Genomic DNA, 27,791 nt, shown 5'->3' with positions numbered 1-27,791 from the left:
AATGCAGTTTCTCTGGAAAATGTGGGGTGTGAAAGTTAAAAAGATTGCTCTCTCTGCGGCCATCACTCTCATTCAATTGTGGTTTGCATTCATATATGTATTGGCTACCTGGAGCTCATACAGTATGTGCATGTGTTTGATCAGTAGTTCTTCTTGCTCTCCTCCAAACAGTGGACACACAACCCTGACAGTGACTGGAACAAACCTGGATGTGGTTCAGGAGCCGCGAGTCAGAGTCAAATATGCCGGCCATGAATCTGTCAATGTGAGTGAGACAACTGCTAATATACTGCACTCAACCTGAATGGTTTTGCTTACTTAAGCTGATGTAAATGTCAGAGTTAAAGTGTTCTTCAGTGATATATTGCTATAGCAACGAGGTAGATTTATGGTTGCGGTGAATGTACTACTTTTTGTCTTTACATACTTATCTGTCGTGGCATCTTCACAAATGATTTAAAGAGGCTGAATGTGGCCACACCCAGAGAGCTCACCTGACAAAGACAAGACGGAGAGACGTTGGGATGAAAGTTAAAACGTATATTACATTTCATTAAAGGGGCCCTATAATGCTCATTTTCAAGTTTCATATTTGTATTTTGTGCCTCTACCGTGGTGACATGTTTCCATGCTTAAATGTTCATAAAGCCCTTTATTTTTTTCATACAGCCTCACCCACTCTTTTCACCCTCTGTCTGTCCCTTCCCTAAGCCATATCACCTATGTGTTAGCACTAGCCAATAGAAGCGCACATGTTATATATATATATATATATAATATAATATAATGTCATTATATTACGGAGGTAAATAAAGGAGTCCAATGGAGGCGTTTCAGGCAGGGAAACTGGAAAGGGAAAACCCCCAAAAAAGCATTATAGGGCCCCCCGCAATTTTCCGATGGTAAAATAATGTTTGAACTGGTTTAGTTTTAAGGACAAATGACTATTCCTAAAGAAAAACCTCCGGTCTCTGTACCAAACAGCTGGGTGGAGAGCACATTGACCATCAACACCTTGAACTACTATTACAGAATCTAATAGGCTGTAGCTTGTCCTGGACGTGGATATAAAAATGAAGCCACCCATAAACAGAAGGGTTGGAGGGAGGTGGCGTTTAGATCACTCCAAAATGAGTTTTAAAAAAAGCTGACATGAAAGTGCACCTCGGGTTTGGGAGGTGATTTATTTTGCTGACTCTGCTTGCCTGAGGAGCTAAGGCAGGTCCTTTCAAAGTGATTGATTGTTCCAAAGTGTTGAAGCCCCGGTGGCATAAGTCCAATCACCTTTAGCCTCTATTTTTACACTTTGGACATGTCAGGGAATTGCCCGAGGATCTGAGATGGCACACTGGCTGAAAACGGGTCCAAACTTTTTTAGCTCGACCTTGAAATAGATCGATATGTTTCTAAAAATCTATTCTGAAGAGAAAACGCCAGAAATAGTGAAGTGATGCCAGAAATTGAGTGATAATAGTTTGCTTGTACCAGCTATAGATTGATTTTTTAAATACATCTTTTCAAAATAAAGATAGAAGACAAGGTAAATATGATATGAAAGTGTTACATCTTTATTGCTGCCACAATAATACAATCAAACACTAAATGTAATAAAGACACAAGTATAAGAAAACCAAGATGTGGCATATGAAAACTTAAAATATATTTTAGGAAGAGTTGTTTTTTAAAAAGAGAGATGTTTTGTTTTTGAGGTATGCTCTGAGCTATAATGAAATGGCGCATTAATGATGCTAGTCAAGAATGAAAGCCAGTCAATTAAAAGTGTGTTTTACAGTGTCCCTGGCAGCAAGGAGATTTGAAGGGATTAAAACTGACCCTCAACCCGCATCAGCTGCTCAAAGAGGGTCATTGCAAAATGTAATGAGGGCAGTCTCTGCGTCGCGCATATCTCGAAAACATCAACGGAAATGCTTAAAAAAGTGTGTTGGATCACAAAAGGAGTTAATTGACTTGAAACAACTTTTAGTAATAGCTTAGATAAAGAATAAAGCTAGAAATTGTCCTGAAGCTAGGGGAATTTAACAATCTGCTAGATATTGAGAAGGATTTAAAAGAATTGCAGAGGAAAACAGAAAGCTATTTGCTAGTAATTAAGACTTAAAACAGTGGTGACAAAGATCTGTTTTAGGAATAAGCCCATTGAGGGAGCAAGGGATCATCTTCATATATAGAGTTTCTGCCAGATACTGGTATATAAAAACACATTTAATGGTCTCCTATTAACCTTTGACCCAGGTCTATGAATGCCTTTAGTGTCAGTACTATAGCATTAGCCGTAGCAAAGCAGAATGTCAAAAACACACGAGCAGCAGGAGAACATATGGATGGGGGGGGAATACTGCAACAGCTCATGAAAGAAAATCAGACATATATCCTTAATCTCATGTTATGTATGTTAACACTACAGAGACTGCCAGTATGTGTACTGTATGTTGATGGATAAGTTGAATATGATTAAAAGGCTCCATAATATTCTCAACATCTGCATGTTAAGAATGAGTAAGAATATGAAATCAACCACATGCAGTATGGGCATAAAACGAGACATCTGCCCAAATCTATTCAGAAAAGTGCTTTCTAAAGAAAAATCAGGGGCACTCTTAATGTATTGCCTTGTAATGAAAATGTATTCATAACAATAACTAGGAGATGCTTTAAATATAGGATTTCCAACAAAATACCTTTCTAAGGGTAAAATAATTCTGCTGAAGAACTTTCAAATACTTCTTATAATTAACCTGTAAGCAGATTAATTATTTATGTTTCTTAATAATGTGTGCACTGATTAATCATGCAGCAGACAACACAGTGAGTTTTAAATATGTGTATGAGGATATGTTTAGTCTGGTATTTACAATACTGCATGTCTGCTTCTGGGTCATTTACTGTGAGGTGTGTAATCGTCATGTGGTTCCCGCTCCAGGTGTGCAAAGTGCTGAACACAACCACCATCAGCTGCTTCGCGCCCTCTCTGAAGGCAGAGTACACTGCAGACCAGGAGACGATCAAACACGTGGATGAGTTCGGCTTCGTCTTCAACAACGTCCAAGCTCTGCTCACCTACAACAACACGAGCTTCGTCTACTACCCCAACCCGTACCTGGAGCCCCTCAGTCTGACCGGGGTCCTGGAACAGAAACCTGGAGCTCCAATCATACTCAAAGTACGTCACAGCTGCTACTGCTTTTATGCTTTATTTTTATCATTTCCATGCAAGAGGGTATTCTGAAGTCTATAACCATCTGCACCGACATAGGAATACATGTGCATCTATTCATTTATTTCAATTGCTTTACTGCACACACTGTAAACACACAACACATCAGTTGACTACATTTCTGTTTTTCTGAAAAACTACATTTCAGAATATGCTCTCTGAGAACTCCAATATGTGGCTAATTCTTGTAGTTTCTTGGAAAAAAAAGTCTTGCCTTTCAGTTTTACACCATGTGTAATGTTGATTAGATATGTGTGCCATCATAAAACAGCGTATTTCGTTGCATATTGCATTAGTTATTTGCTTTTATTGGGTAAGATAATGTTGCTGATATCCTGCATATAATATATGTATGATATCCTGCATATAATATATGTATGATATCCTGCATATAATATATGTATGATATCCTGCATATAATATATGTATGATATTCTGCATATAATATATGTTGGCAGTGTAGATCGCACCTTAACTTCCTCCCATTCGCTCCAACATGGTTGATTACAGTAATCATACTAATTAGCCATATTTGCATATGCTATAGGAATTACATACAAAGCAAAGGTTCACTGAAATTATGCTTCAAAACAGAACCCTTAGAAACAATGAGGAACATGTATTTAGTCCTACATTTGACCTTGCCATTGTTTGACATTCACTATTTGACTTCTTATTTTTTTTTCTCTTAGGTATATTCTATGTTACACTGTTGAACATGTTCATTGCAAACAACTATGGTGTAGACATTGAGCATATAACCATAAAGCCTTTGACACTTGGATTCTACATATATTTACTGTACTGTAGAAACATTCTCATAATGATCAAAACATTGTTTGAATAGTCCTGTTAAATTGCTATGTCATATTAGTTGTGTTGTCTAATTTTATGTTATTTTTGTGTATTTTTTCTACATGTCTCCTCTAACTGTGTTGCAGGGACGTAACCTGGTGCCGTCTGCTTCTGGTGGAGCCCGGCTGAATTACACGGTGCTGATTGGAGACACGCCCTGCACCCTCACTGTGACCGACACTCAGTTACTCTGCGAGCCACCCAACCTCACGGGGCAGCACAAAGTCCTGGTCAGTCTATAGAGCGTGTCCCTTTCTTGTGGTTTTGTGAGCGTCTGATCGCCTGTCATTGAGGATGTGGGTCACTGTTTGTACGTCACTGTGTTTGTGGGTCACTGACAGGCTTTCAGTTAGTCGCTGGCTTTCTGTCATTGTCTGTCACTCATGGTCTGGTGGGTTCCCAAATACATTACATTGCCCCGCAAAATTATTGACAGGCACTAATGAGAAAAAAGCTGTAAAAAAAGAAAGCTGATGTGCCTGGAACTTTTAAAAAAGGTTTCCTTTCAATGCGATTGTTCAGGAAAGTGGTAGATGTCAGCAACAATGTTTTGAATTCAGGCCAGCCTTTTCATTAGTGGTGTTCTTTGTTGCTTTAGGATTTTCAACACTGTTTTGAAATACCGTGCTTACGTCTGCATTATTAATAATATTTTTCAGGTCCAAGTAGGAGGACTTCACATCTCTCCAGGAGAAGTTCACATCCGGTCCGACAGCCTTCTCACTCTTCCTGCCATCTTCAGCATCACAGCTGGAGGAGGGCTGCTCCTCTTCATCGTCATTATCGTCCTGCTGGCCTACAGACGGAAATCACATGAGAACGATCTTACTCTGAAGCGCCTGCAGATGCAGATGGACAATCTGGAGTCCCGCGTGGCTCTGGAGTGCAAGGAAGGTGAGGGAAACTGATCCAAGAGAATAAACTCTCAGAAATCCAGAAAAAAGTGCATAACAGCACCATATGTCGAGAACTGTTGATGACTGTGTTTAACAAAATGATATATTTGTGTAAGATATAATACTTATTATATATACATTGTATATGTATATTGGCTCGATAATACTTGAATATTCATTAATGATAGCGTTAACCAGCAACTTTTTGGATATCTGTATTCTTAGTTGCAATAAGTTGACAAAAAATGATCAAAATCAAAATGAAATATATGCTCCAAGATCATTATGAACAGTGCTAATTACTATTGGATGTATTGTGTAATGTCATGTGAAACTCTACATTGCCATGCTTCCTGAATTCAATACAAGCAGTACTCGTCATACTTTTACTGTTTTACAACCATTTCAATCAGAAACAGTTGGGAATGAAAAATACTGTCTTAGGTTTGCTGTGATAAACGGATCAAAGTTACAACATGTTGTTCGGCAACATGTTTAAACCCTTACCTCTGTCATATGTAGCTTTTGCAGAGCTGCAGACAGACATCAACGAGTTAACCAGTGATCTGGACAGAGCCGGCATACCTTACCTGGACTATCGCACTTACGCCATGAGGGTTCTCTTCCCCGGCATCGATGATCACCCAGTGCTCAGAGAGCTGGAGGTAAGAAACCTCTGAAGAATAGCTGCTGCACTCGAGTCAACTTTCAACAATTGTTCTGACATCTTGACCTTAAGGCTCTAGTATACTCCAAAATGAATTGATTTTGGCTTGTTGGCAAGTGCTGTCAAACTGCTGTCGAACAAGCAGTGTGAGCAAATGTCAGTGTACTCACTGCGATGGTAGTTTGTTTTGTTTATTGGCTACATCAGCTGGATTGTTGGCAGATTTTTGGGGTTTTCTACATCCCTTAGTCTCAGGCTGGAGCCACACGAGGACGATAACGCAAACGGACCGAAATCAATATCAAAAAGGTCTTTCGTCCACACGCAATAGGCACCAGAAACGTGTCCGTTCACACGAGACCGCTCGACTTTGGAGACGCTGTAGTACATATGCCGGGCCTGTAAGTGGCGCTGTACTCCTGCCACAAAAGCAGCGAAGAAGACTTCCCGCATGGTTGCCCTTCTGTTTATTCTCCGCTCTGGCTCTTTTTCTCCTTCCCAGAGGCAAGCGTTTACTCCTGCTGTAAATCTCTCCGGTAGTCCACCAGCAGATGACAAACACCCACCTCTCCGCCTCTTCCAAGGAACGAGGGGACCGTGCGGCAGAGTTTCAGTTAGATTTTTTTCCGCCGGTCAACATGTCCGTTAAAGTTTCAATCTTCCGGACAAAATTAGAAAAGTGCTGGTCAGAGGTCTTCTTTGTTATTTATTGAGCTTTAAAACAAATTGATAATGACTCTATATAATAATAAAAAAACGGAGCCTCTCTTTTCCTGCCCCTCTTCTGACAGCCCAGCAACTGATCTCTGAGCAGAAGAGGTGGGAGAGGCGGGGCTATTGCTTCAACGTTATCAGGAAACGATCGTATAGGCGTAAACACGGAGCCGTTTGCCCCCCCAGAGCGTTTCGTTCGCAGATCTACCCACCTTGGGACCCGTTATCGTTTTATGCGTTTCCATGTCGGCCTTGTGTGGCCGAACCGTCTGACTCTATATGATAGAGAACTGTAGCGGATATGACCGTTATCGTCCTCGTGTGGCCGGGGCCTCAGTCATGCACATATTTTGAGGAAAACTTATCTTGTTCACTTGGACTATTGCTTTTTAAAATTCAAATCTCCGATCAAAATATTCTTCGACACCTGTTCAGTAATCCTGGCATGTCATATTTCGCACTGGTCTAGTGTAGCGTTTGTTGTCTTTTCAAAGAATCCCTATACATATCATCACATTTCATACTAAAAGTACCTGGTTTTAAAATGTTCTTCGACGCGGCCTCAGGGGTTTAGTGCTACTTATTTAGAAGAAACTCTAAACAACCAGCCATTTGCTTTTTCATTATTTCCCATGTGCTCAATGTCAACATTTAGCTAGCGTTTCTACACTGAACAAAAATATAAACGCAACACTTTTGTTTTTGCTCCCATTTTTTATGAGATGAACTCAAAGATCTAAAACATTTTCTAAATACACAAAATAACCATTTTTCTCAAATATTGTTCAAAAATCTGTGAGAGTGAGCACTTCTCTTTTGCCGAGATAATCCATCCCACCTCACAGCTGTGGCATATCAAGATGCTGATTAGACAGCATGATTATTGCACAGGTGTGCCTTAGAATGGCCACAATAAAAGGCCACTCTGAAACGTGCATTTTTGCTTTATTGGGGGGGTCTGGGGGGGTCCGAAAACCAGTCAGTATCTGGTGTGAGGGGTAGGGGTAGGGTTAGGGTAATGTTGTGAATCGAGTGGCCTGTGTTCGTCGTCCATTACATACGCCTGCCCATACCATAACCCCACCACCACCATGGGCCACTCGATTCACAACATTACCCTAACCCTAACCCTAACCCTACCCCTCACACCAGATACTGCCTGGTTTTCGGACCCCCCCAGACCCCCCCCAATAAAGCAAAAATGCACGTTTCAGAGTGGCCTTTTATTGTGGCCAGCCTAAGGCACACCTGTGCAATAATCATGCTGTCTAATCAGCATCTTGATATGCCACAGCTGTGAGGTGGGATGGATTATCTCGGCAAAGGAGAAGTGCTCACTATCACAGATTTTTTGAGATTTGTGAACAATATGAGAGAAATGGTTATTTTGTGTATATAAAAAATGTTTTAGATCTTTGAGTTCATCTCATGAAAAATGGGAGCAAAAACAAAAGTGTTGCGTTTATATTTTTGTTCAGTGTAATTAGAGATGGTTCAATCAAGCAGTTATGTTCACAATGGTTTCAAAATATTTTTTTAAGGAGCCCGTCTGATTGCATTTTAAGCATCGTCCTATTCTTTTTCCTCCAAATAAATAAACTTGTCTTTTATTTGTTGCAGAAAATAAAGAATTGTTTGTGTTTTTGATTCAATTCTTGAGGGAATTTAAAACTATAAACCACAAGTTTCTCTTTTGGGGGGTTCTGCTCTTCAACGGTTCTGTTTGTCCTTTATGCCTTTAGATGGTTCGTGAGAATTCCTGTAGATATTTATTCAGTCTTCATGTTCCTCTGTGCACATTATGACTTCTCTCATCCTTCAGTGAGCATTATCTAATGAGCATGTGCTTCTTTGTGTCTGTGCAAAAATGCATGATGCGTGTAGGTGCCGGGGAGCGGACAGGCGAATGTGGAGAAAGCCTTGAAGCAGTTTGCTCAGCTGGTGAATAACAAGGTTTTCCTGCTGACATTCATCCGCACACTGGAGCTGCAGCGCTCCTTCTCCATGCGTGACCGCGGCTACGTTGCCTCGCTCATCATGACCGCTCTGCAGGGGCGGCTGGAGTACGCTACTGACATCCTCAAACACCTGCTCTCCGATCTCATAGAACGCAACCTGGAGAGCAAGAACCACCCCAAACTACTCCTCCGCAGGTAAACCAGAAGTACTACACTGCTGCTAAAAGTGTTAAAAGAGTTTCAAAAAGCTATTTATTGTAGCCTTTTGGAAAAAATGAATGTTCATTATAATCATCGAAGGAGGAGTGAAGATATGTGACTTCGGAGGCTCAGTTTGGGCTTTCAGACAGCTTATTTGCAGTTGCTGAGAAAATTAAAGGAGCCCTATTATGTTTGTTTTCAGGTTCATATTTGTATTTTGTGCCTCGACTCTACTGGGACATGTCTCCATGCTTTAATGTTCAAAAAGCTCTTTATTTTTCTCATACTGCCCGTTCTGCAGCACCTCTTTTCACCCTCTGTCTGAAACCAGAGCCCAGTCTGCTCTGATTGGTTAGCTGGACGGCTCTGTTGTGATAAGTCAGCCCCTTAAAGATGTTCGTCCCTGAGGCTATCACGTACAATGTGTTGGAATGCGTAGAAGCGTGAGTGTTACGTAGTGATGTCACTATGTTACATAAGTCAACTAAGGACTACAGTACAATGGAGGCATTTCAGGCAGGTGGGGGGAGAGAAACTCCCTATGGAGTGAACTTTGGGAATATAGTCGTTGAAGACCATTTACATGCATACAAACCAATATAACACACACACACACACATACTACTTGCCTTTAATTGTTAAGCACATCTGTGTAATAAGTAATTTATATCTACAAGCATTCCTTGTACATTTCAGGAACTTAAAGTAAAAGCTATTTTTCCCTTACTTTCTCCGTCCATATTTTAAAGTGTGGTCAGAGGATTTAACCTAGAGACCTTTTCTATCTCAAACCTGCCAGGTTCTGATCAACACTGCTTATCTTTCAGCATAGATAATACCTTTGTGCATTGTTCTTTCCAGCCCAGTTACGGCACTTCTGTTGGATGAGTAACTAGGCCCGTGAAGGAAAGCTCACCGCCGCTGAGCTTTGTTTTGTTCAGCGGCGTGAAACAGCCGCTAGGAGTCTGAGGAACAGGTGAAAGAGACAGGAGAGGTAAAGTGAGTGAGAGTGGGAGGGACTGGTAGAGGAAGAGAACCTAATGTGGACGAGAGAGTGCAGCGGCGGCATGGTCTATGTCAGTCTAAATTATCTTCTGCGTGCCACTCATGAAACATTCAGTTCTAGCTCACGTTTCTTCCCCCCGTCACCTCTCCTGTCCTCCGTTCTCTCGCCTCTCCCCTTCACCTCTGGATATCTGCAGATTGTTTTCCTAGCTGAGATTGGCCTACTGAATGTTTCATGAGGTTTCTTTTTTCCTTTCTTTCTTGAAAAAAAGGGCTTTCTAAATTTGAAGCAGACTCATTAAATATAAGGATGGGTTCACATGGGAGCGGGTACAACAAGAACTTGTTATCCCCAAACATGCTGCTCTTGCAGAAACACCACAATTTAATGGGATGCCGTTAACAGTCGAGTCAATGCAGGTTAGGCTTGAAATGCAGGTCAGGACCGAAAAACAGAGTGGCAGACAGAAAGCAGGTTAGGTATGGGAAACAGAGCGGTGTCTATAAAACTGCAGGAGTTGGATCAGATTCAGAAGAGCCTTTACAGCTTTCCCATCTGGGCTCGTGAAGTAGCTAAGTGCAGACACAGCAAGGAGGAAAAGTAAAAGGGCTTGAAGTGGACATGTCGTGACCCGAATACATTGTGCACCGGCGGCACTTAACTTACAGCAGACTGTAACTGTATGTGTCCTTTGAGAACGAGCGGCTGAGTAAGGATGGCATTTCTCTGTAAACTCTCCACGTCATGTTTTTTTAGTTCCAACAACGTCGGGCTCTTAAATTATAAAAGAATAATCAGAGCACTGCCGCTCTCTATGGGACGCCTCTTGCTAACAAATGACTGTGCTTTCTTCTTGTCTTGCAGAACCGAGTCCGTGGCAGAGAAGATGCTGACAAATTGGTTTGCCTTCTTGCTACACAAATTTCTCAAGGTAAAATTAAATCTCTTTCACGCCTTATCGCTACAGGTGTCAATGTGATAGACTACGACATTGCTTTTTAAAATGACTCGCATCGATTTTAGAATTGACTGCTGTTTGCTGTCATTTTAACTGAGATATTGATGCGTTTTATGGACATTGTGGAGGGGTAATGGTTTCCTGCGGGGTCAAACTTTTGCAATTCACACGAGAGTAAAAAGCTCCATTTATCATGTTTGGTGTGCAATGCTCTAGATACTCCGTGTCATTGTCTGCGCTGATGATTACAGATCTCTCTCCTTTACTTCTTTCTCATGTTTTATATTTCTTGCTCCCACCTTTCCCTCTAATCCCTGGGTTCCCTTCCAAAACAAAAGGAGTGTGCTGGCGAGCCTCTGTTCATGCTGTTCTGTGCCATCAAACAGCAAATGGAGAAGGGACCCATAGACTCCATCACTGGAGAGGCTCGCTATTCGCTCAGCGAGGACAAGCTCATCAGACAGCAGATTGAATACAAGACGCTGGTGAGTCATAACGACATCAGGGAAAAATATGCGGAAAATAATCGACCAGATTGTCTGTATTCATTTGTGAACATTCCTCGGAAAGAGCCTTGACAGATCCACAGAAATGTAGCATTTTGTGAATTCTTTGAATATTAGGAGCTTCAACAACATGAAGGGAGTGAACAAATAATCCGAAATACCCAGATTGCCATCATGTCAAGCTAAAGAAGATAACACTTTTTTTTTTTGTATCGAGAAAACAAGACCTTTAACATAGCTGTGACCCAAGCCCAGAGGAAGTGCGCCGGCTGGTTAAGCACATTTTCATCGAGGCAAAACTGGGTTTTTTTATCTGTAAATCAGCGTTTACTTCAAAAGAATCCTGAATAAACTACCCAGTACGAACACTTTTATAGCCCTTGTATTATTAGTGTAGGCCCCAAAGCTAAGCACATTAGTGGTACAGGTGATGTAACGTAATAGTAGCTATTCCCGGTCTAAATGTTATTGTTTTTTGGTATATATCTTTATGTAATTGTAATTTTGGTTCGCACAACATCTGTGGACCTCCCAGTAATAATCTTGTGACCCTCTTGGGGATGCTGACCCCCAGGTTGAAAACCACTTATCTAGGATTTAAACTTTAGGTCAGTCGGTCTTCCCAAATAAGTGGAAAAGTAATTCAATTAAATAAAGATAATGCATTCAAACAGCTAACAGGGTTTTATCTAAACCGGGTAACAGGGGCGCTGCGCCCTCTTACTTTCCGCGTGCACCCTCATACCAAAATGATGATTTCTGTTAGGCAAAATATGAAAATGTTATCAAATAGACAGCTTTGTTTTTACCGAGCTCCAACGTGGCGTTGTTGTTTGCGTCCACGGCGCTATCTTGTATACGGGTGTCATGTTTTTGCGAGAATAGATATCTTATATTCAAGATCAGCACCACAGTATTGCCCTCATACTATATTTTTCTAGAAAACCCCCTGTATAATATGATAAGGAATACTGAGTTTCCAAAGTTCGTCACTTTGCAATGAAGTGAAATGCAGTAGGGCCACCTATATACACAACATGCCCCTACTTTATACTGTTCCGTTAAAATCAAGCCGGCTGGGTTCCTCCAGTAGCCCGTCAGAATAAGTTCCCCCTCAGGCTTTGCTCCACAGCAGAGGCAGCCAGCGACAGGATGACACCTCTCTGATATCCATGTCGGAGAGTCTGAGAGGATGTGTCTCATTACTTGTGTAATGCCCCTGCTGTAGCGGCACAGCCACATCCTGGAGGTGTGAAATTACATTTCTGGCCTCGATCCTCTCCACCAGGACAGTTTGGTGAGGAGTATGTAATGAAAGGACATTCCTCGCAAGTAACACCTTTCCCTCTACCTTTTTCTCTTACCTTCCCTGCCCCCCCCCCTCTTTCTCTCTATCCCGGATCCCCAGACGCTGAGCTGTGTGAACCCAGACAATGAGAACAGCCCCGAAATCCCTGTCAAGGTGCTCAACTGTGACACCATTACCCAGGTAAAAGAGAAGATCCTGGATGCGGTGTACAAGAACATGCCGTGCTCACAGCGACCACGGGCTGCAGACATGGATCTGGGTGAGGCTGCAATCCTATTGTTGAAGACTAATTATATAAAGCTAATTGTTTTATATAGTGACAAATAGAACATAGACTGAAAATGTGTCATGGAACACGATATCTTGGAATGATGACAGGTGGGAAGAGTACGGCTTGGAGTGGGCTTGTCAGGGGAGTTATCACAGGTGCTGCACTGAAGACATTTGACATCAACAAAGGGCTCCAAATCAATTTCCGGAAGACAACTTCCTCCGACCTGTTTACAGCCCCAACCAGAGCAACACTCAACAACACTGATGTCAAACCTTACTGACAGCTCACCTACACTCGGCTTCCGCCCACAACATGTCATCTAATTCTGAATGACTTGGCACAAATCCAGCTGACACGCACCTTCAGAGGTCTGATTCTGCTTTGGGTTTGGAGTTTACACTTTAAAGGGAGCTCTTATAGGTGAGGGATTTGGAGAGGATCAGTTTCTTCCTTGGTGCTTTGGGTAGCTTAAATCTCTGTGAAGACAAGACACTGTGTCATTTGTGTTTTGTTTGCAAAATCACAATCGAGAAAGAAATGCACATTCAGCCGTCTTGCTACGGGTGACAGCTACATTTCAAGAACAAACTAAAAAGCACAAAAGTTCACCTGCAGCGCACGGGAACTTCGCAAGACGAACGATGGACATTAGATAAACTGTCTAATGTCAGTAAAATAAAAAAATAAAAATAATAATAAAAGTCAATAAAAAATAATCTAACAAGTTAGGATACAAACATTCCCAAAATGACAAATGTCACACATTTACTATTGATTGCTTTTTCCTTCAGAGTGGCGGCAGGGCAGAACAGCGCGTGTGGTCCTGCAGGACGAGGACATCACCACCAAGATAGAGAGTGACTGGAAGAGACTCAACACACTCATGCACTACCAGGTCTGTCAGTAATGTCAATACTCCACCATAAGAAAAGCATAATGAAGCTTGATGTGACTAGTGTGTGTTTTGTTGAGCAATGCCAAAAAGTAAGCCCTAAACCAATGGCTGCTTTTTAAGTTTTTAATTTATTATTAAAGTAAGAATCTCCTTGATTAAAAGATCAATTATTTTGTCTACACAGCATGTCAGAAAATACTTTTGTCTAAAATGTCTATTTGCATTTCCCACAGCCAATGGGGATATACATAGATTGCTTCTGCTGTCCAAATAACGGTCCAGTAAATCAGAACCACTTCACATTTATTATGTCATGTTATGTAATGTTTTATGTAAGGCTTGCTAGTTTGAGAAGTGACTCATGACTTGAATGATTTTTAAATGAAATTATGAAACATAGTTGCAGATGAATTTCTTTCAATTGACTTATCCTTTCAGCTGTAACTAATGATGAACCACAGAGCTTGTTCACTCTGACAAAGCCTTTTTCAAAGCTGTGATTATCCAGTTGCTCAAGGGCATCACACTAGATATTGTTGATGAAGAACACAGCATCACTCATTCATATTCATATACCCTCCCCCGCCACCCCTGCCAACATTTTGTCAACCCCTTGGTCGCAAGCACGCTTAGTCAACCGAACATGCACTTGTGCTCCTGGGTCTCTCACAACCTCTTTTTTTCAGCTCATAAATACGACTACACAGGTCACCAAACTCAGATGAGTCATCCTGCTCCGCTGTCAATCCAATGTCTGTCCTCACGATCAGCTTTTGGCCAAATGTAACACTCGCACACAGCAAGCATTTCAAGGCAGCACACTTTTGTTTAAACAAAGAGATAAATAAAGACTGAACTTGTCGGCACAAAAAAGCATGTTTTTGACAAGATTCTCTATTATCTGTCAAGGAGAACAACTATTTATCTCATTCATTCTTAAGCATGGTGCCAGGTGTGGAAATATTTGTTATGTTGCTAAGCTGGATTTGTATTAGCAACATTTACAGCTCATGCAGAACAGTAGTGTGAATTTAGTTCACGTGTCAGACAACCAAACCCAGCTACAGTATACAGTATTTACCTGGGACTACAGAAATGACAAAACGTAGGACCGACACTTACACTGAGCCTCGGCTGTGCAATGTTTTATTAAAAAAATTCCACAGCCAGTGAACTCTATGCGAAATGACCCATACATAGTTTATAATTAAAGGAGCCCTATTGTGCTAATTTTCAGGTTCGTATTTGCATTTCGTCTCTCTACTGTGACATGTCTACATGCTTTAATGTTCAAAAAGGTATTTATTTTTCTCATTCTGCCTGTGCTGCAGCACCTCTTTTCACCCTCTGTCTGAAATCAGAGCCCAGTCTGCTCTGATTGGTTAGCTGGACGGCTCTGTTGTGATTGGCCATTCGCTTAGAGATTTCAAGAACCTTAGCCTATCACGTACAGCCCTAGAGCCCTAGCCAATAGAAGCGTCACTGTTACATATTGATGTCACTATGTTACAGATGGAAGCAAGGGAGTCAAATGGAAGTGTTTTAAGGCAGGGGGGGGGGGGGGGAGAGAAACTCCCTCTAAATTAAAGGGTGTTTCATGTTGTCGTTGCTGTGGACCTTCTTAATACCTTGGAAAATGCCATTTAATACTTTTTAATAGCCTTAATTTTCACTAAATTGATTTATCAACTTTTAATACTTTTTAAGACCCCGCGGACACCCTGAGTAACTTTATACATCGTAAAACAATTTTAAACGATATTTTATTGTAGATTATACATTTTACTGATATCAATTATATAATATTTACCTTGTTCATTAAAAATAAAAAATTATTATTATTATTATTTTTTTTAATTAATTTTTAATTTTTAATGACAATCAAACATGTAGGAAGAGGGTGGGCGGTGCCCCTAGCGCCCCCTATGGGCCGGCTGCCACTCGATGGACTATTCAAAAGCTTTTGAATTCAAGCCGCCATTAATCTTGACCTACAGCTGCATTCCACTTATTCATAAAAATAATATCCATGCCTAACCTTTGTCTTCCAGGTGTCGGAGCGCTGCGTGGTGGCCTTGGTGCCCAAACAGATGTCTTCTTTCAATATTCCTTGCTCAGCCAGCTTCCCACGCAGCATCAGCAGATACGGTCAGTGCTGTTTCAAAAAACAAAATAAATACTTCATATTCATTCAGCTCACAGCAGTGTTGCTCCATCTGTTGCTGTCACTCATCAGTCTGTAGTAACGCACATTAGCAGATACTGTTTTACAGCACATTAAACAGAAAGAAGTGCTATTTTCAAACATCTTCATCCAGTCTTATCACTTTAGATCTATACAAACGACTGATCTACAATCAGAGAGACGCATTTAAAGATACAACTAACACTTGTCTTTCATATGAGGTTTCAAATGTTTTCAAATATACACAAAACGGCAAACATGATGACAACAAGAACAGAAGGCACAAAGTGACAGAAAGTAAGGATCAGAGCCAGGATAGAAAACATGTCTTTAGTGAATGAGTGCACGTCTGCATCATTACTATGACAACCAATGAAAGAATGGCAGCAAATGATTACACAGTCTGAACACACAGACCCAACATGTTCACTTGCAGATCACAAAGAGACAATGCGCCTTGAATTCAGATCTGAAAGACAAATGTGCCTTTTCTTCTGTTATCAAACGAGATGTGTTCTCTCTACAAACTACACCTAGAGCATTTTACAATTATTTTCTGATTATCTGACATTTGACCATCTAGGTGTGGACGTTTCCTTCCGCTCCACGCCCACCAGCCCTGACAGCCCCCACTCCCGTGTGCCCATGCTGACCCCTGACATGGAGAGTGGGGTCAAGGTTTGGCACTTAGTCAAGAACCACGACCACGGGGACCAGAAAGAGGGCGAGCGCGGCAGCAAGATGGTGTCTGAGATCTACCTGACGAGGCTACTAGCTACAAAGGTACAATATGGCTCGTTTGTTAGCCGACTAATGTTGGAAGTTAATGCAGCTTTTCCTATATGAACAAAGGGTAAGATGACTATGGGTATTGTAATAGGTGTCGCTCACAGTTATGAATCCACAGAGACCCCAGGCTGACCTTTGATAAACCCTCTGTACGCTACCTGTAATATCTCAGTTAATGTTTTCTTTAGGATTTAATTGTTTCCATCTGACGGGTCGCTAACATGATGTTGGCAGTTCTGATTAAATTCCTCGTTTACGTCTCACAACTTAATACCTTTTCGCAAAGTGCTTTTAGTTCATTAGTTAATTCATTAACATTTTGATTGCCTTAAAGTATGTGGCAATGGTTGGCGGCACGATGACTTGACCAACAGTCTCGAGTCTGAAGTGAAAATCACAATTTCCCACAACAGTCCAAAACCCAAAGATATGAAAATATTTCATTTACAAAGATATAAGTGCGGCACTAGGATGGTTTCAGAGATCTACCTGACAAATGTGCAATATGTTACATACATTCTAGTAAAAAGGTATGCAGGAGATAAATGTATTTAATAATTAAATGTTCATTTTTAACATGTTTGATTACGCATTTCAATACGATATGACAAAATGAGAGGCAATTGATATCACAGAGTTCAGTTAGATTTAGGAATTATTGTATACAATTTGTACCAATTTTTGTCATCTTCAGTTGCATTTTCTATGCATTTGAAGCCTTTCCACTTGGATTGAATGCAGTCAGCACGAGGTCTCAACTCTGTTCTGTTTTCTATAGGGCACCCTGCAGAAGTTTGTGGACGACCTGTTTGAGACCCTGTTCAGCACTGTGTGTCGGGGCACCGCCCTGCCGCTCGCTATCAAATATATGTTTGACTTCCTGGACGAGCAGGCCGACAAGCACGGCATCCACGACACGGACGTCCGTCACACCTGGAAGAGCAACTGGTGAGAGGGAACCTTACTTAACTTCCACTGTAGAGACATCACACTTGCTGGCAATCTTTTCTATAGAACTTTTAATAAAAACAGGCAAAGCTCGGGGCCAAGTGAACAATTATTCAACCCTTAATGCCAGAGTGCCACCTTATCTTATTCTATGCTGCTCTTTGAAGAACTACCAACTTTTGTTCTATTGCACAAACTGTAATTTTATAAAGGTCACAATTAAAAAGACGAAGACTAAAATCTTCCCGTCTCTTACTCCTTTGTACACTCTACTCTTTTATTTTCCACAGCTTGCCCCTGCGCTTCTGGGTTAACGTGATCAAGAATCCCCAGTTTGTGTTTGACATCCATAAGAGCAGCATCACGGACGCCTGTCTGTCGGTGGTGGCCCAGACCTTCATGGACTCATGCTCTACTTCTGAACACCGCCTGGGCAAAGACTCACCCTCCACCAAACTGCTCTACGCCAAGGATATACCGCATTACAAGAGCTGGGTAGAAAGGTGTGTATGTGTGTTTGCGCCCATGCAAAATCAAATGCCATTCTCAAGGATATAAAAAAGTATTGAAATTGTTTTTGCTCCCATTTTTCATGAGATGAACTCAGAGATCTAAAACATTTTCTATATACACAAAATAACCATTTCTCTCAAATATTGTTCACAAATATGAAAATATCTGTGATAGTGAGCACTTCTCCTTTGCCGAGATAATCCATCCCACCTCACAGGTGTGGCATATCAAGATGCTGATTAGACAGCATGATTATTGCACAGGTGTGCCTTAGGCTGGCCACAATAAAAGGCCACTCTGAAACGTGCAGTTTTGCTTTATTGCGGGGGTCTGGGGGGATCCGAAAACCAGTCAGTATCTGGTGTGACCACCATTTGCCTCACGCAGTGCAACACATCTCCTTCGCATAGAGTTGATCAGGTTGTTGATTGTGGCCTGTGGAATGTTGGTCCACTCCTCTTCAATGGCTGTGCGAAGTTGCTGGATATTGGCAGGAACTGGAACACGCTGTCGTATACGCCGATCCAGAGCATCCCAAACATGCTCAATGGGTGACATGTCCGGTAAGTATGCTGGCCATGCAAGAACTGGGATGTTTTCAGCCTCCAGGAATTGTGTACAGATCCTTGCAACATGGGGCCGTGCATTATCATGCTGCAACATGAGGTGATGGTCGTGGATGAATGGCACAACAATGGGCCTCAGGATCTCGTCACGGTATCTCTGTGCATTCACAATGCCATCAATAAAATGCACCTGTGTTCGTCGTCCATAACATACGCCTGCCCATACCATAACCCCGCCACCAACATGGGCCACTCGATTCACAACATTGACATCAGAAAACCGCTCACCCACACGACGCCACACACGCTGCCATCTGCCCTGAACAGTGAAAACCGGGATTCATCCGTGAAGAGAACACCTCTCCAACGTGCCAGACGCCATCGAATGTGAGCATTTGCCCACTTAAGTCGGTTACGACGACGAACCGGAGTCAGGTCGAGACCCCGATGAGGACGACGAGCATGCAGAAGAGCTTCCCTGAGACGGTTTCTGACAGTTTGTGCAGACATTCTTTGGTTATGCAAACCGATTGTTGCAGCAGCTGTCCGAGTGGCTGGTCTCAGAAGATTTTGGAGATGAACATGCTGGATGTGGAGGTCCTGGGCTGGTGTGGTTACACGTGGTCTGCGGTTGTGAGGCCGGTTGGATGTACTGCCAAATTCTCTGAAACGCCTTTGGAGACGGCTTATGGTAGAGAAATGAACATTCAATTCACAGGCAACAGCTCTGGTGGACATTCCTGCTGTCAGCATGCCAATTGCACGCTCCCTCAAAACTTGCGACATCTGTGTGATAAAACTGAACGTTTTAGAGTGGCCTTTTATTGTGGCCAGCCTGTGCAATAATCAAGCTGTCTAATCAGCATCTTGATATGCCACACCTGTGAGGTGGGATGGATTATCTCGGCAAAGGAGAAGTGCTCACTATCACAGATTTTTTCAGATTTGTGAACAATATTTGAGAGAAATGGTTATTTTGTGTATATAGAAAATGTTTTAGATCTTTGAGTTCATCTCATGAAAAATGGGAGCAAAAACAAAAGTGTTGCGTTTATATTTTTTTTCAGTGTAGTTAACATGTCAAATTAATATTAAAATGTATTGTGGGACTTCGACCTTTTAGTACAGAACAAACAATGAAAAACACGTTTGACAACACAGGCTTGAAGACTGTACATTCCTGTACTCTGTATTGTACTTTATGTGACAGTAGAACATGTTTTCCAGAAATAAACTTCTTGCAGTGGATACAGACCCCACCATTCAGACTGGCAGTCATATGCAGCCACACTTTAGATTTTCGTGCAGACATCGAGCTAATGAAAAAACGAAAGCTAACCGAAAGGCTCAGACGTTCGGGAGGAAGGTGAAGGACGTTGCTTGGCAATCAAGCCAATCACCGAAGCCATTGCAAGACGCGCGATCTGATTGGCTGGCGTATTGGGTGCGAGTTTAAGGATATTACGCCTCACTTTATAAAATTAAAAATTAAAAATATCCCAATTAAATTCCCATTTTCAAAAAATGTACCAGTAATCTGATTAAGATTTTTCTTTTTATCCTTTTTACGTTATCCTGTAACATGTAATCCATTACTCTCTGGTCTAAAGCCTGCTCATACAGGACAACGGAGTCATGTCCTTAGTTGATGCAAGTAACACTTGGATTGGTTCATCAGATCTCCCTGCAATGCATTAGTATACACATGGCATTGCATAAAGCTATTATTGCAAATTGTGGCACAATTAATGATGCTGCTCTAATAGGGTTGGAAGTAACAGCTTTCGTAAGTTAATTTATATGTGTGTTTGTTTAGCAAAACAGAGTTCTGGTGTGGTTTGAAATCACTGACTGAATGACTGAACCTATGAGTGATGCCTTTCCTTATTCCTGCCAAAATGCCTGCCTTTAGATATTCTTTGAGCTCACACAACAGTAGACTGAAACTAGGTGAGGAGAAAAGCTTTTATATGCATGCCCTTGACTCTGAGTGTGTGTGTGTGTGTGTGTGTGTGTGTGTGTGTGTGTGTGTGTGTGTGTGTGTGTGTGTGTGTGTGTGTGTGTGTGTGTGTGTGTGTGTGTGTGTGTGTGTGTGTGTGTGTGTGTGTGTGTGTGTGTGTGTGTGTGTGTGTGTGTGTGTGTCTCCTCTCAGGTACTACGCTGACATCAACCGCCTGCCTGCCATCAGTGATCAGGATATGAATGCCTATCTGGCTGAACAGGCCCGCCTTCACTCCAGTGAGTTCAACATGCTCAGTGCCCTCCATGAGATCTACACTTACGTCAGCAAGTACAGCCAAGAGGTGAGGCCCAGTCAACACTCTGTAACATGGGAATGTGCTGGAGGGGTCCTGATGGTGTGGTTAGCCGACTGAAGTTGGAATGTTTGTATGTATGTACAATGTATGTTAAAGCAGCTATTCTTATAGTGGCAAATAATAAGATGACTATGGGTGTTTTAAACGACAGTTATCATGAGACTCTGAATCTTGGTTAAACCCGTTATACGCTACGCACCAAACTGCAAGAAATTCCCAAATTCCTTAAAAATACTCGTGAAAATTACCTCAGTAAATATTTTCCTGACGAATCAGAATCAGGTTTGTTGCCTGGTGTATAGTGGTGCAAACATAAACACAGTATGAGGAAATAAGTTGTAAGAGAATGATCATGAATTAGACGGATTCAAAAAAGTTGACATTAAAAACTAACAACAAATGTTTAATATAAATATACAATATCTAATAACTAAGTACAGTGAAAATGTGACAAAAGACACTTTATATTTAGTTTAATTGGAGGGCTGTGCAGATTTGAAAGTAGGTAGTGTTGTACAGAAATAAGTGAGTGATAAACAGTGCTCATAGTATCAAAAGAACAAGATATTGTTCTGATGATGTATGGTGAGTTTATTGTGTCAATCTGCCAGGTCGCTATCACGGGGTGTTTCTCAATGTCGAGTATGCTTGCTTGGTAACACATGTCTTCCGAGCGCCTTGCTTCAGAAGCGAGGCAAGAATACTTCCTAGCCTCGGAAAATGAAGAGTGGAACAGGCTAGCAAGTGTGCATCATATGAGAGGCCCCGCCTTACATTTTCCGCCACAGATTTGGGGAAATTGGTCCGTGCGCAAAGCATTGTAGGGATTTTAAGACCGCGGAGTCTACACATGTGCAGCCTCGAAATGTCTCCAAACGAATTACGCCGGGCTCGGTAGAATTTCAAGTATGCTGGACATTGGAACAGTGCTTCGGCGGCACTCGATGACGTAGTATGCTTGAAATAGTGGCTCTGGAGCAGCTTTACTCGAGATTGAGAAACACCCTTGGTGTTCTCAGGTCCTTGTTTTCAGTTCATTGATAAACATTTCAATTGCCCTAAAATGTTTGGCAATGTGGGGCAACATGATGACTCGATCTATTCTTGTTCAAAGTCTTGGCCTATAAAATGTCTGAAAGAGTAAAAATCACAATTTCCCGCAGTCCAAGGTGGCATCTTCAAATGTCATGTTCTGTCAGTTGAAAGCCCAGAAATCTAAGATATGAGGATATTTCATCTCCAAAGATATAACCTGGAAAAGCAGCTACTGCATGCATTTGAGCAGCTGGAACCGGTGAATGATGGTGTTGCTTATGTTTACACATATGCACCAACTTCTGATCAATCAAATGATACATTCAAATTGACAATATATTAGGAGCTAACAATCAAGTGCAGCCACATGTACAATACTATTAAGTGTGGAAGTTGTTGGTGTTGTAAGTCTGTTTTTTCTGTATTTGCATATTTGTATGATTCCTATTTCTGAACAATAAGCCTCAGTTTCATAGTTTGTGCCCTTGTGTGTGTTTTTGTGTGTTTTAGATTATTGAGGCACTGGAGCAGGATGAACAGGCCCGGAAGCAGAAGCTGGCATACAAACTGGAGCAGATCATCGCAGCCATGTCTATAGAGAGCTGAGACACCTCCATACAGACAGACACACAAACACTACAACACATACTTTAGCCCATTTGAGTATTAAACCCATCAGCAACACACGTGGTACTCTCATGCACACGTGAACACACACATACAATCACACCTAAGCACCTATACACACACACACTCAAATCCTGATGTACACTGTCATTGCAGACTCAATGGACCTACTGTATAAACAAACGAAAGAGATTAATACACGCATACAAATGTACATACACACTCCGCAGCACACAGATCGTCCCAAAGCACGACTTTCGAATCCCATGTCATCGTTTTTTCAGAAGAATCTCCAGCAGGCAAACACCCAACTTCTAAAACGCTCCTACAGAGAGACACAAAGACGCTTTGGGCCATCACGGTTGCTGAATTTGCAGCCAATTATTTTCCGCTGGGTAATGGTTGTCTTTGTAGTCGGTGCTTATACTAAATGTGTGTGTGTGGCATGGCTGGAGCTCTGAAGAGAACAGCACTTAATAAAAGAATGACTCTGAAAAGTCACTGGAGGAGCTCAACAAAGACAGGAGCCAATTTAAAGGGATGGCACGTTTGGCGAGACAGGATTCAAAGTACTTTTTATATGTCAAAGATGAAGGACTCGTGTTCGCAGTACATATCACGGGCTTGGACTGACATCGCTGTTTGGCGCAGAGATGTGTAACTTTGTGTTGCTAAGCCTTTCCCTATTGCCTTTTAAAGGCTTACTGAAGAGAAAACTAAAGACTGTGATGCCATTACTTTTCATTTCCACACTTGAAGCTCCCTGTCCTTGTTTTAAATGAAGATGTAATGAATCGCAACTCCGCCAGGGATTGAACAGTACACAATTTGGCATTGAAAAAGGTGAGGGTCTGGCTACAGCACTGCAAACCTTCAAATATGAAATATATGTAGATATATTTCCGGACCAAATCCCGGGGTTTTTGTGCCAAATATAATATGTCTCATGTTTCATTCATGTTAAATGCTCCCGTAGAAGTTATTAATAATACATGTCATTGTACGGAAAAGATCCCATTTAAGATAGGACATTTTGTAGAGTGCTGATCTATAGACCACCAATTCAGCCGTTCAAAGATAAGTGGAGACCAAATTGAACTGTAGCCGAAAGCATGATTAATGATGCTTTAAGTCTGATCAGGAATCAGATTAGCCAAGCCCTGGCCAACAGCGCCCCCCTCCCCCTCTCATCAGTCATTGTTTACATTAAGCGCGATACTTGAAATTCACCGAGTGTACGAGATATTAAGAACACCTGCTGCTCCTGTGAAGTAATCCGATCAGATTAAGTTTGATGAAGGCTTTGATGCCTTATTGATCCTCCCAACATTTTTTATTTTGAACATAACCTGGAAATGAAATGTAAGAAACCAGCTGGGAGGAGTTTTCTCCCTGGAGATATTATAAGGTGATTTTAATATTTTGTCCACAGAGTGGATATATGATTATTGATACATGTATTTGGATCAGCATATGGTCCTGTTGCTTCACAGCTCTTAACATCCTTCAGCATAAACTTCACGTGTTTTTATTTTGCGTCCATATGTACATTTGACCTGATTGCTTGCTTTATCCTTGCTGCTGTATTTATAGAGTGCCATATCTTAAACTGCAAACTATTATCATGATGAAAAATCCAGTCTGAGGCATCGCGGTCATTCAAGGTTTTTAGTTTTGATTGTTTGTATTTCACCGCTGAAAAATGAACTTATTTCTGTGCTTTAGGCTGTTTCATCGCTCAATGTAAAAGTCACATGGACTGTCTATCAGTGTCTTTCCGGAGCGCTGCTCCTTTTACCATTTCAGTATCAGTGGGGTTAATGTGCTCCCCACAGGACCTTTATTCATGCTAATCTAGAAGAGCAAGATACAATTATAGAAATAATACATTTCCTGTTAAGTGTTGAAATATGGCAGAACTCATCTGTTTCATGTGTGGTTTGATGGTGATAATTTATAAATGTGTTGTGCAATACACTGTCAGACATTTAAACTGTAATGTTTTTTAAACTATATATTGTTGTAAAAATATTGTACATAAAAAAACACTCCTATTTTGCAAGCAAAAGATTCACTTTGTACTGTTGTTATACATTAAATGCGCAGCTGATGAAAAGGATTTTCGCCTGGTTTCTTTTCTGGTGATGCGAAATTCGGAATAAAGCCCTTGTTGAATAAACTAACCAAAGCTTTTTGACCTTATAATACTACATTATACTAATACAATGAATGAATACAATGTCCTTGGCGTAGAGCAGTTTGGTGGAGAGATGATTGTCCACAGCATCTTAAAGGAATACTATTCAGGAATACTGACTTTCTATGTTGTTTACTTCAGAGACAAAGGTCTGCTGTTGTGAGAAATGACGTCAATTCCGAGCCAATCTGAACTCTGCCACACATGACTGGATAATCTATTCTTATTATGTTAGTGGACCACTAGCATGCTAATTTGACAGTTAAGCTATTATTGGCTTTCCTTGAAAGGGTTTTTCTTCAACATTAACATAATTGTTGGACACATACACAAACGGCATTAGCCATCCTCTGACATCACCACCCGCACGCTTTAATCCAGCTTTGTATCAATGAATTGCTGCAAGTCTTCCTTGAAAAAGAGATCGTTGATCTCAACTATTTTTTTTTAAATAACTGACAGAATATTTTTGGTGCTTTGGTATGTTTTGGTGCTCAAAATGTAATATTTGAACATAAATTAACCACACATTTGGGGACATTATAGTTTATAATACAAGTGTTATTTGTAATACAAGTGTTATTTGAAAAGATTGTATTTGTTATTGTGCTTTCGCCGGCCAAGGGACTACAGATATGATTTAGCTTAAAACCAACATTTGATACGGTCCAACAAAAATTGTGACAATTATGTTGAGAAGTGTCCACGAGCCCTTCTAATTTAATAGATATATAAGAAACAATGTATTTTTTTATAGAAAATTGCACACACTTTTCATTTGGCAGAAATTGGGCGATGGGCTACCAGGTTGGGATAACAGGTAAGGTCCACAACATGTACCAATGGAACAGTCAATTCATACCTTGTTTATAATAAAGTACAGATAGTGGTATAATTAATTCCGGAAGTAACGTTGTTTGTGGAAAATGTTTTTTGCAATCATACAAAGGAAAGCTGGTGTTTACAAATGCATTTGAACATGCCTAGTCTGGCCAGAGTAGCACAGTTGATATCAAAGAAGAGTTGAGCTTGTGAAACAACAAAGAAATATCCTGAAGGACATAAGCTTCCCTTTGAATTGTATGAAAGACAACAGCATGTGATGTTTACACTGGCGTCATACTGTGACAGTATTTGGTGAGGCATGTGAGCAGCATATAGGAGCTCATCAGCACTTGCCATAAGGAGCGCAGGATTTATTATTCATGTTTAACCCTCGGGGCTGTGGGCAGAGGGGGGAGGAGGGGGAGGACTGCATCTCTCCCAACATCCAACCCAAGCTTTACCTGTCAGATCCACGTGAGGGTGGTATCAATGTATCGGAGGGTCCTCTGTACACCTGCCAGGCTATAACCCCTCGTCTTTCTCTATTCTCTCTTTGCTTGTCAGAGTGCCAATCAGCAGCCAGACATTCCCCCTCACTTGCTTCCACACGCAGAGGAGGATCATTAGGACTCAAACCTCCTCTTCTGTCAGCGGAGCGAGCCGCGGGATATCGTCTTGATGGACACCGCGGTTGGATGGTGCCTCATAGGTTTATGGAGCTACTACAGCCCTTAGAAAGCCATCATTCTCCTATCAACCCCTGACAGGTGTCACAATATCTCAATCATGCCTTCGCCAATGATTGATGTCACTACATTGTAACGTACAGTAAAATAACAGCGCAACACACTTTTCTCATTTCTGTGAGATCGCTTGTAGAACTTGTCCTCAGCTTCTCCTGCTGCTCAAGATATTTCATTCAGTGGGAAATTGACCTTACACACAGACTGCAGATCTTGAAGAATAATTCAAACTGTGGCTCTTACTGTGGAGTGAATACTGAATGGTAAAAAGGCCTTGGATTTTCTATACACCTTCAAAAACCCAACAGAGGCGCCTTTCAATTGCCTTCAGCTCACGGTAGCGAGTGGTTAAAGGAATATATGTAAATAGAAAAAGAGATAACAGGAATGCTCACGATATGTCTATCACAAGGCGAGTGTTTAACAAGAAAATTAACTATTAGTCAACTATTACTTGTTTAAGATTTCCAAAACTGAGCACTTTTTGCCATTTGTTTGTTTGGATTTTGGACAAAACTATCAGTTGAAGGCATCACAATCATTTGTAAGCCAAATTCCCTGGTTTCATACCCTACATTTTAGGACTCTATCCCGTCCTTTGTTATATATATCCGTAAATGTATTGTCTGTGGGTTGACTGGTGATTAGGGTGGCCGACAAAGGCAAACACGCTGCAAAAAAAGTCCATTGCGAGAATCCCGCTGCACTTTCAAAACAGATTTGCAAATAAAAAAACACTACTTTGGCAAAGCACATGCAAATGAAGAAACATCTTCAGCAACTTGACAACACATGCGCAGCATTTAGAAAACATTCACCAATTTCAGAAACATGCATAGCTTTTACTAAAATCACTGCCAACACAAAACCCTGTGAATAAAAAAGAAACACTGCAAGAAGCTCAAAACACGAGGGAAACGGGGAAGCCCACAGCTGGGACCGGAACGCTTGTTGACAGTCTGGGATTATAATGTTGGCATACTGTCACTGTTGGCAGAGTGAGATTGTTTCATTATTGTAAGTGTTTTGTCAGTATATTTGAAATTAGGAGCTTACAGTAGACCTGCAATGAAATAGGAAGGAATGCTGCGATCACATGGTGAAAATAAGCCAATAAAACGTACATTTTAGGTAGGTTATTGTGCTAGATTGCATAACTGAACATACACATCTTTTTGTAAACAGTGGATGCTTTTCCTTGGTGGCTTTAAGCTGGGAAGAAATCCAGCATCCACTATCAGTAGGTCCAAATACAAATGTGTGGTACCTTTGTTTTTTCTTTCCATAATGGACACTCCCATTACCGGACAATCAGGCTTCAAATTCCCTGAAGCACCTCTGGAACGCAGCCTCCAGGCGATGGAGGTCTGCAAGCATCAGTCTCCTGCTGCTTTAATTAAGTGCAGACTGCCTTATCAGAGCGCACACAATCAAGCAGGCTCTGATATGTTTGTTCTTGCCAGGGACAAAAGACAGCTGTCTAAACCAGGAAAGAAATCCCAGATGACTGTATAGAATACATCTCAAGGGACCACAGCTCAGCCTCTATCAGTAACAACTTGTTTCAGGAT

At 41.3% G+C, this 27,791-nt stretch overlaps 1 protein-coding gene and 1 long non-coding RNA gene across 3 annotated transcripts in view; one reads left to right on the top strand and one right to left on the bottom strand.

Moving 5' to 3' along the window:
• The window catches only part of LOC117446550 (plexin-A2-like), an 83,992-nt gene extending 59,418 nt beyond the window's left edge, over positions 1-24,574 (top strand). Inside the window, exons 17-32 of the mRNA XM_034082816.2 lie at positions 172-265; positions 2,942-3,181; positions 4,177-4,320; positions 4,750-4,984; positions 5,509-5,651; positions 8,252-8,520; positions 10,397-10,463; positions 10,829-10,975; positions 12,405-12,564; positions 13,371-13,474; positions 15,526-15,622; positions 16,243-16,442; positions 17,227-17,396; positions 17,687-17,899; positions 20,628-20,778; positions 22,339-24,574. Of these exons, the coding sequence (XP_033938707.1) occupies positions 172-265; positions 2,942-3,181; positions 4,177-4,320; positions 4,750-4,984; positions 5,509-5,651; positions 8,252-8,520; positions 10,397-10,463; positions 10,829-10,975; positions 12,405-12,564; positions 13,371-13,474; positions 15,526-15,622; positions 16,243-16,442; positions 17,227-17,396; positions 17,687-17,899; positions 20,628-20,778; positions 22,339-22,434 (2,530 nt within the window). The 3' untranslated portion in view covers positions 22,435-24,574. The remainder of the gene's footprint in view (positions 1-171; positions 266-2,941; positions 3,182-4,176; positions 4,321-4,749; positions 4,985-5,508; positions 5,652-8,251; positions 8,521-10,396; positions 10,464-10,828; positions 10,976-12,404; positions 12,565-13,370; positions 13,475-15,525; positions 15,623-16,242; positions 16,443-17,226; positions 17,397-17,686; positions 17,900-20,627; positions 20,779-22,338) is intronic.
• The window catches only part of LOC117446552 (uncharacterized), a 48,346-nt gene continuing 25,356 nt past the window's right edge, over positions 4,802-27,791 (bottom strand). Inside the window, exons 3-4 of one of the 2 annotated variants that reach the window (XR_004552157.2) lie at positions 15,513-15,629; positions 4,802-4,886 (exon numbers count right to left, since the gene is read on the bottom strand). This is a non-coding gene — a long non-coding RNA (uncharacterized lncRNA). Of the gene's footprint in view, positions 4,887-9,274; positions 9,492-15,512; positions 15,630-27,791 lie in introns of those variants that run through there. The other variant, XR_004552158.1, reaches the window with a different exon arrangement.

This window comes from Pseudochaenichthys georgianus, chromosome 5, assembly GCF_902827115.2.
Source record: "Pseudochaenichthys georgianus chromosome 5, fPseGeo1.2, whole genome shotgun sequence".
Lineage (NCBI taxonomy): Eukaryota > Metazoa > Chordata > Actinopteri > Perciformes > Channichthyidae > Pseudochaenichthys > Pseudochaenichthys georgianus.
Note: the sequence above shows the minus strand (reverse complement) of the source record. Positions and strands in the feature narration are given on the sequence as shown.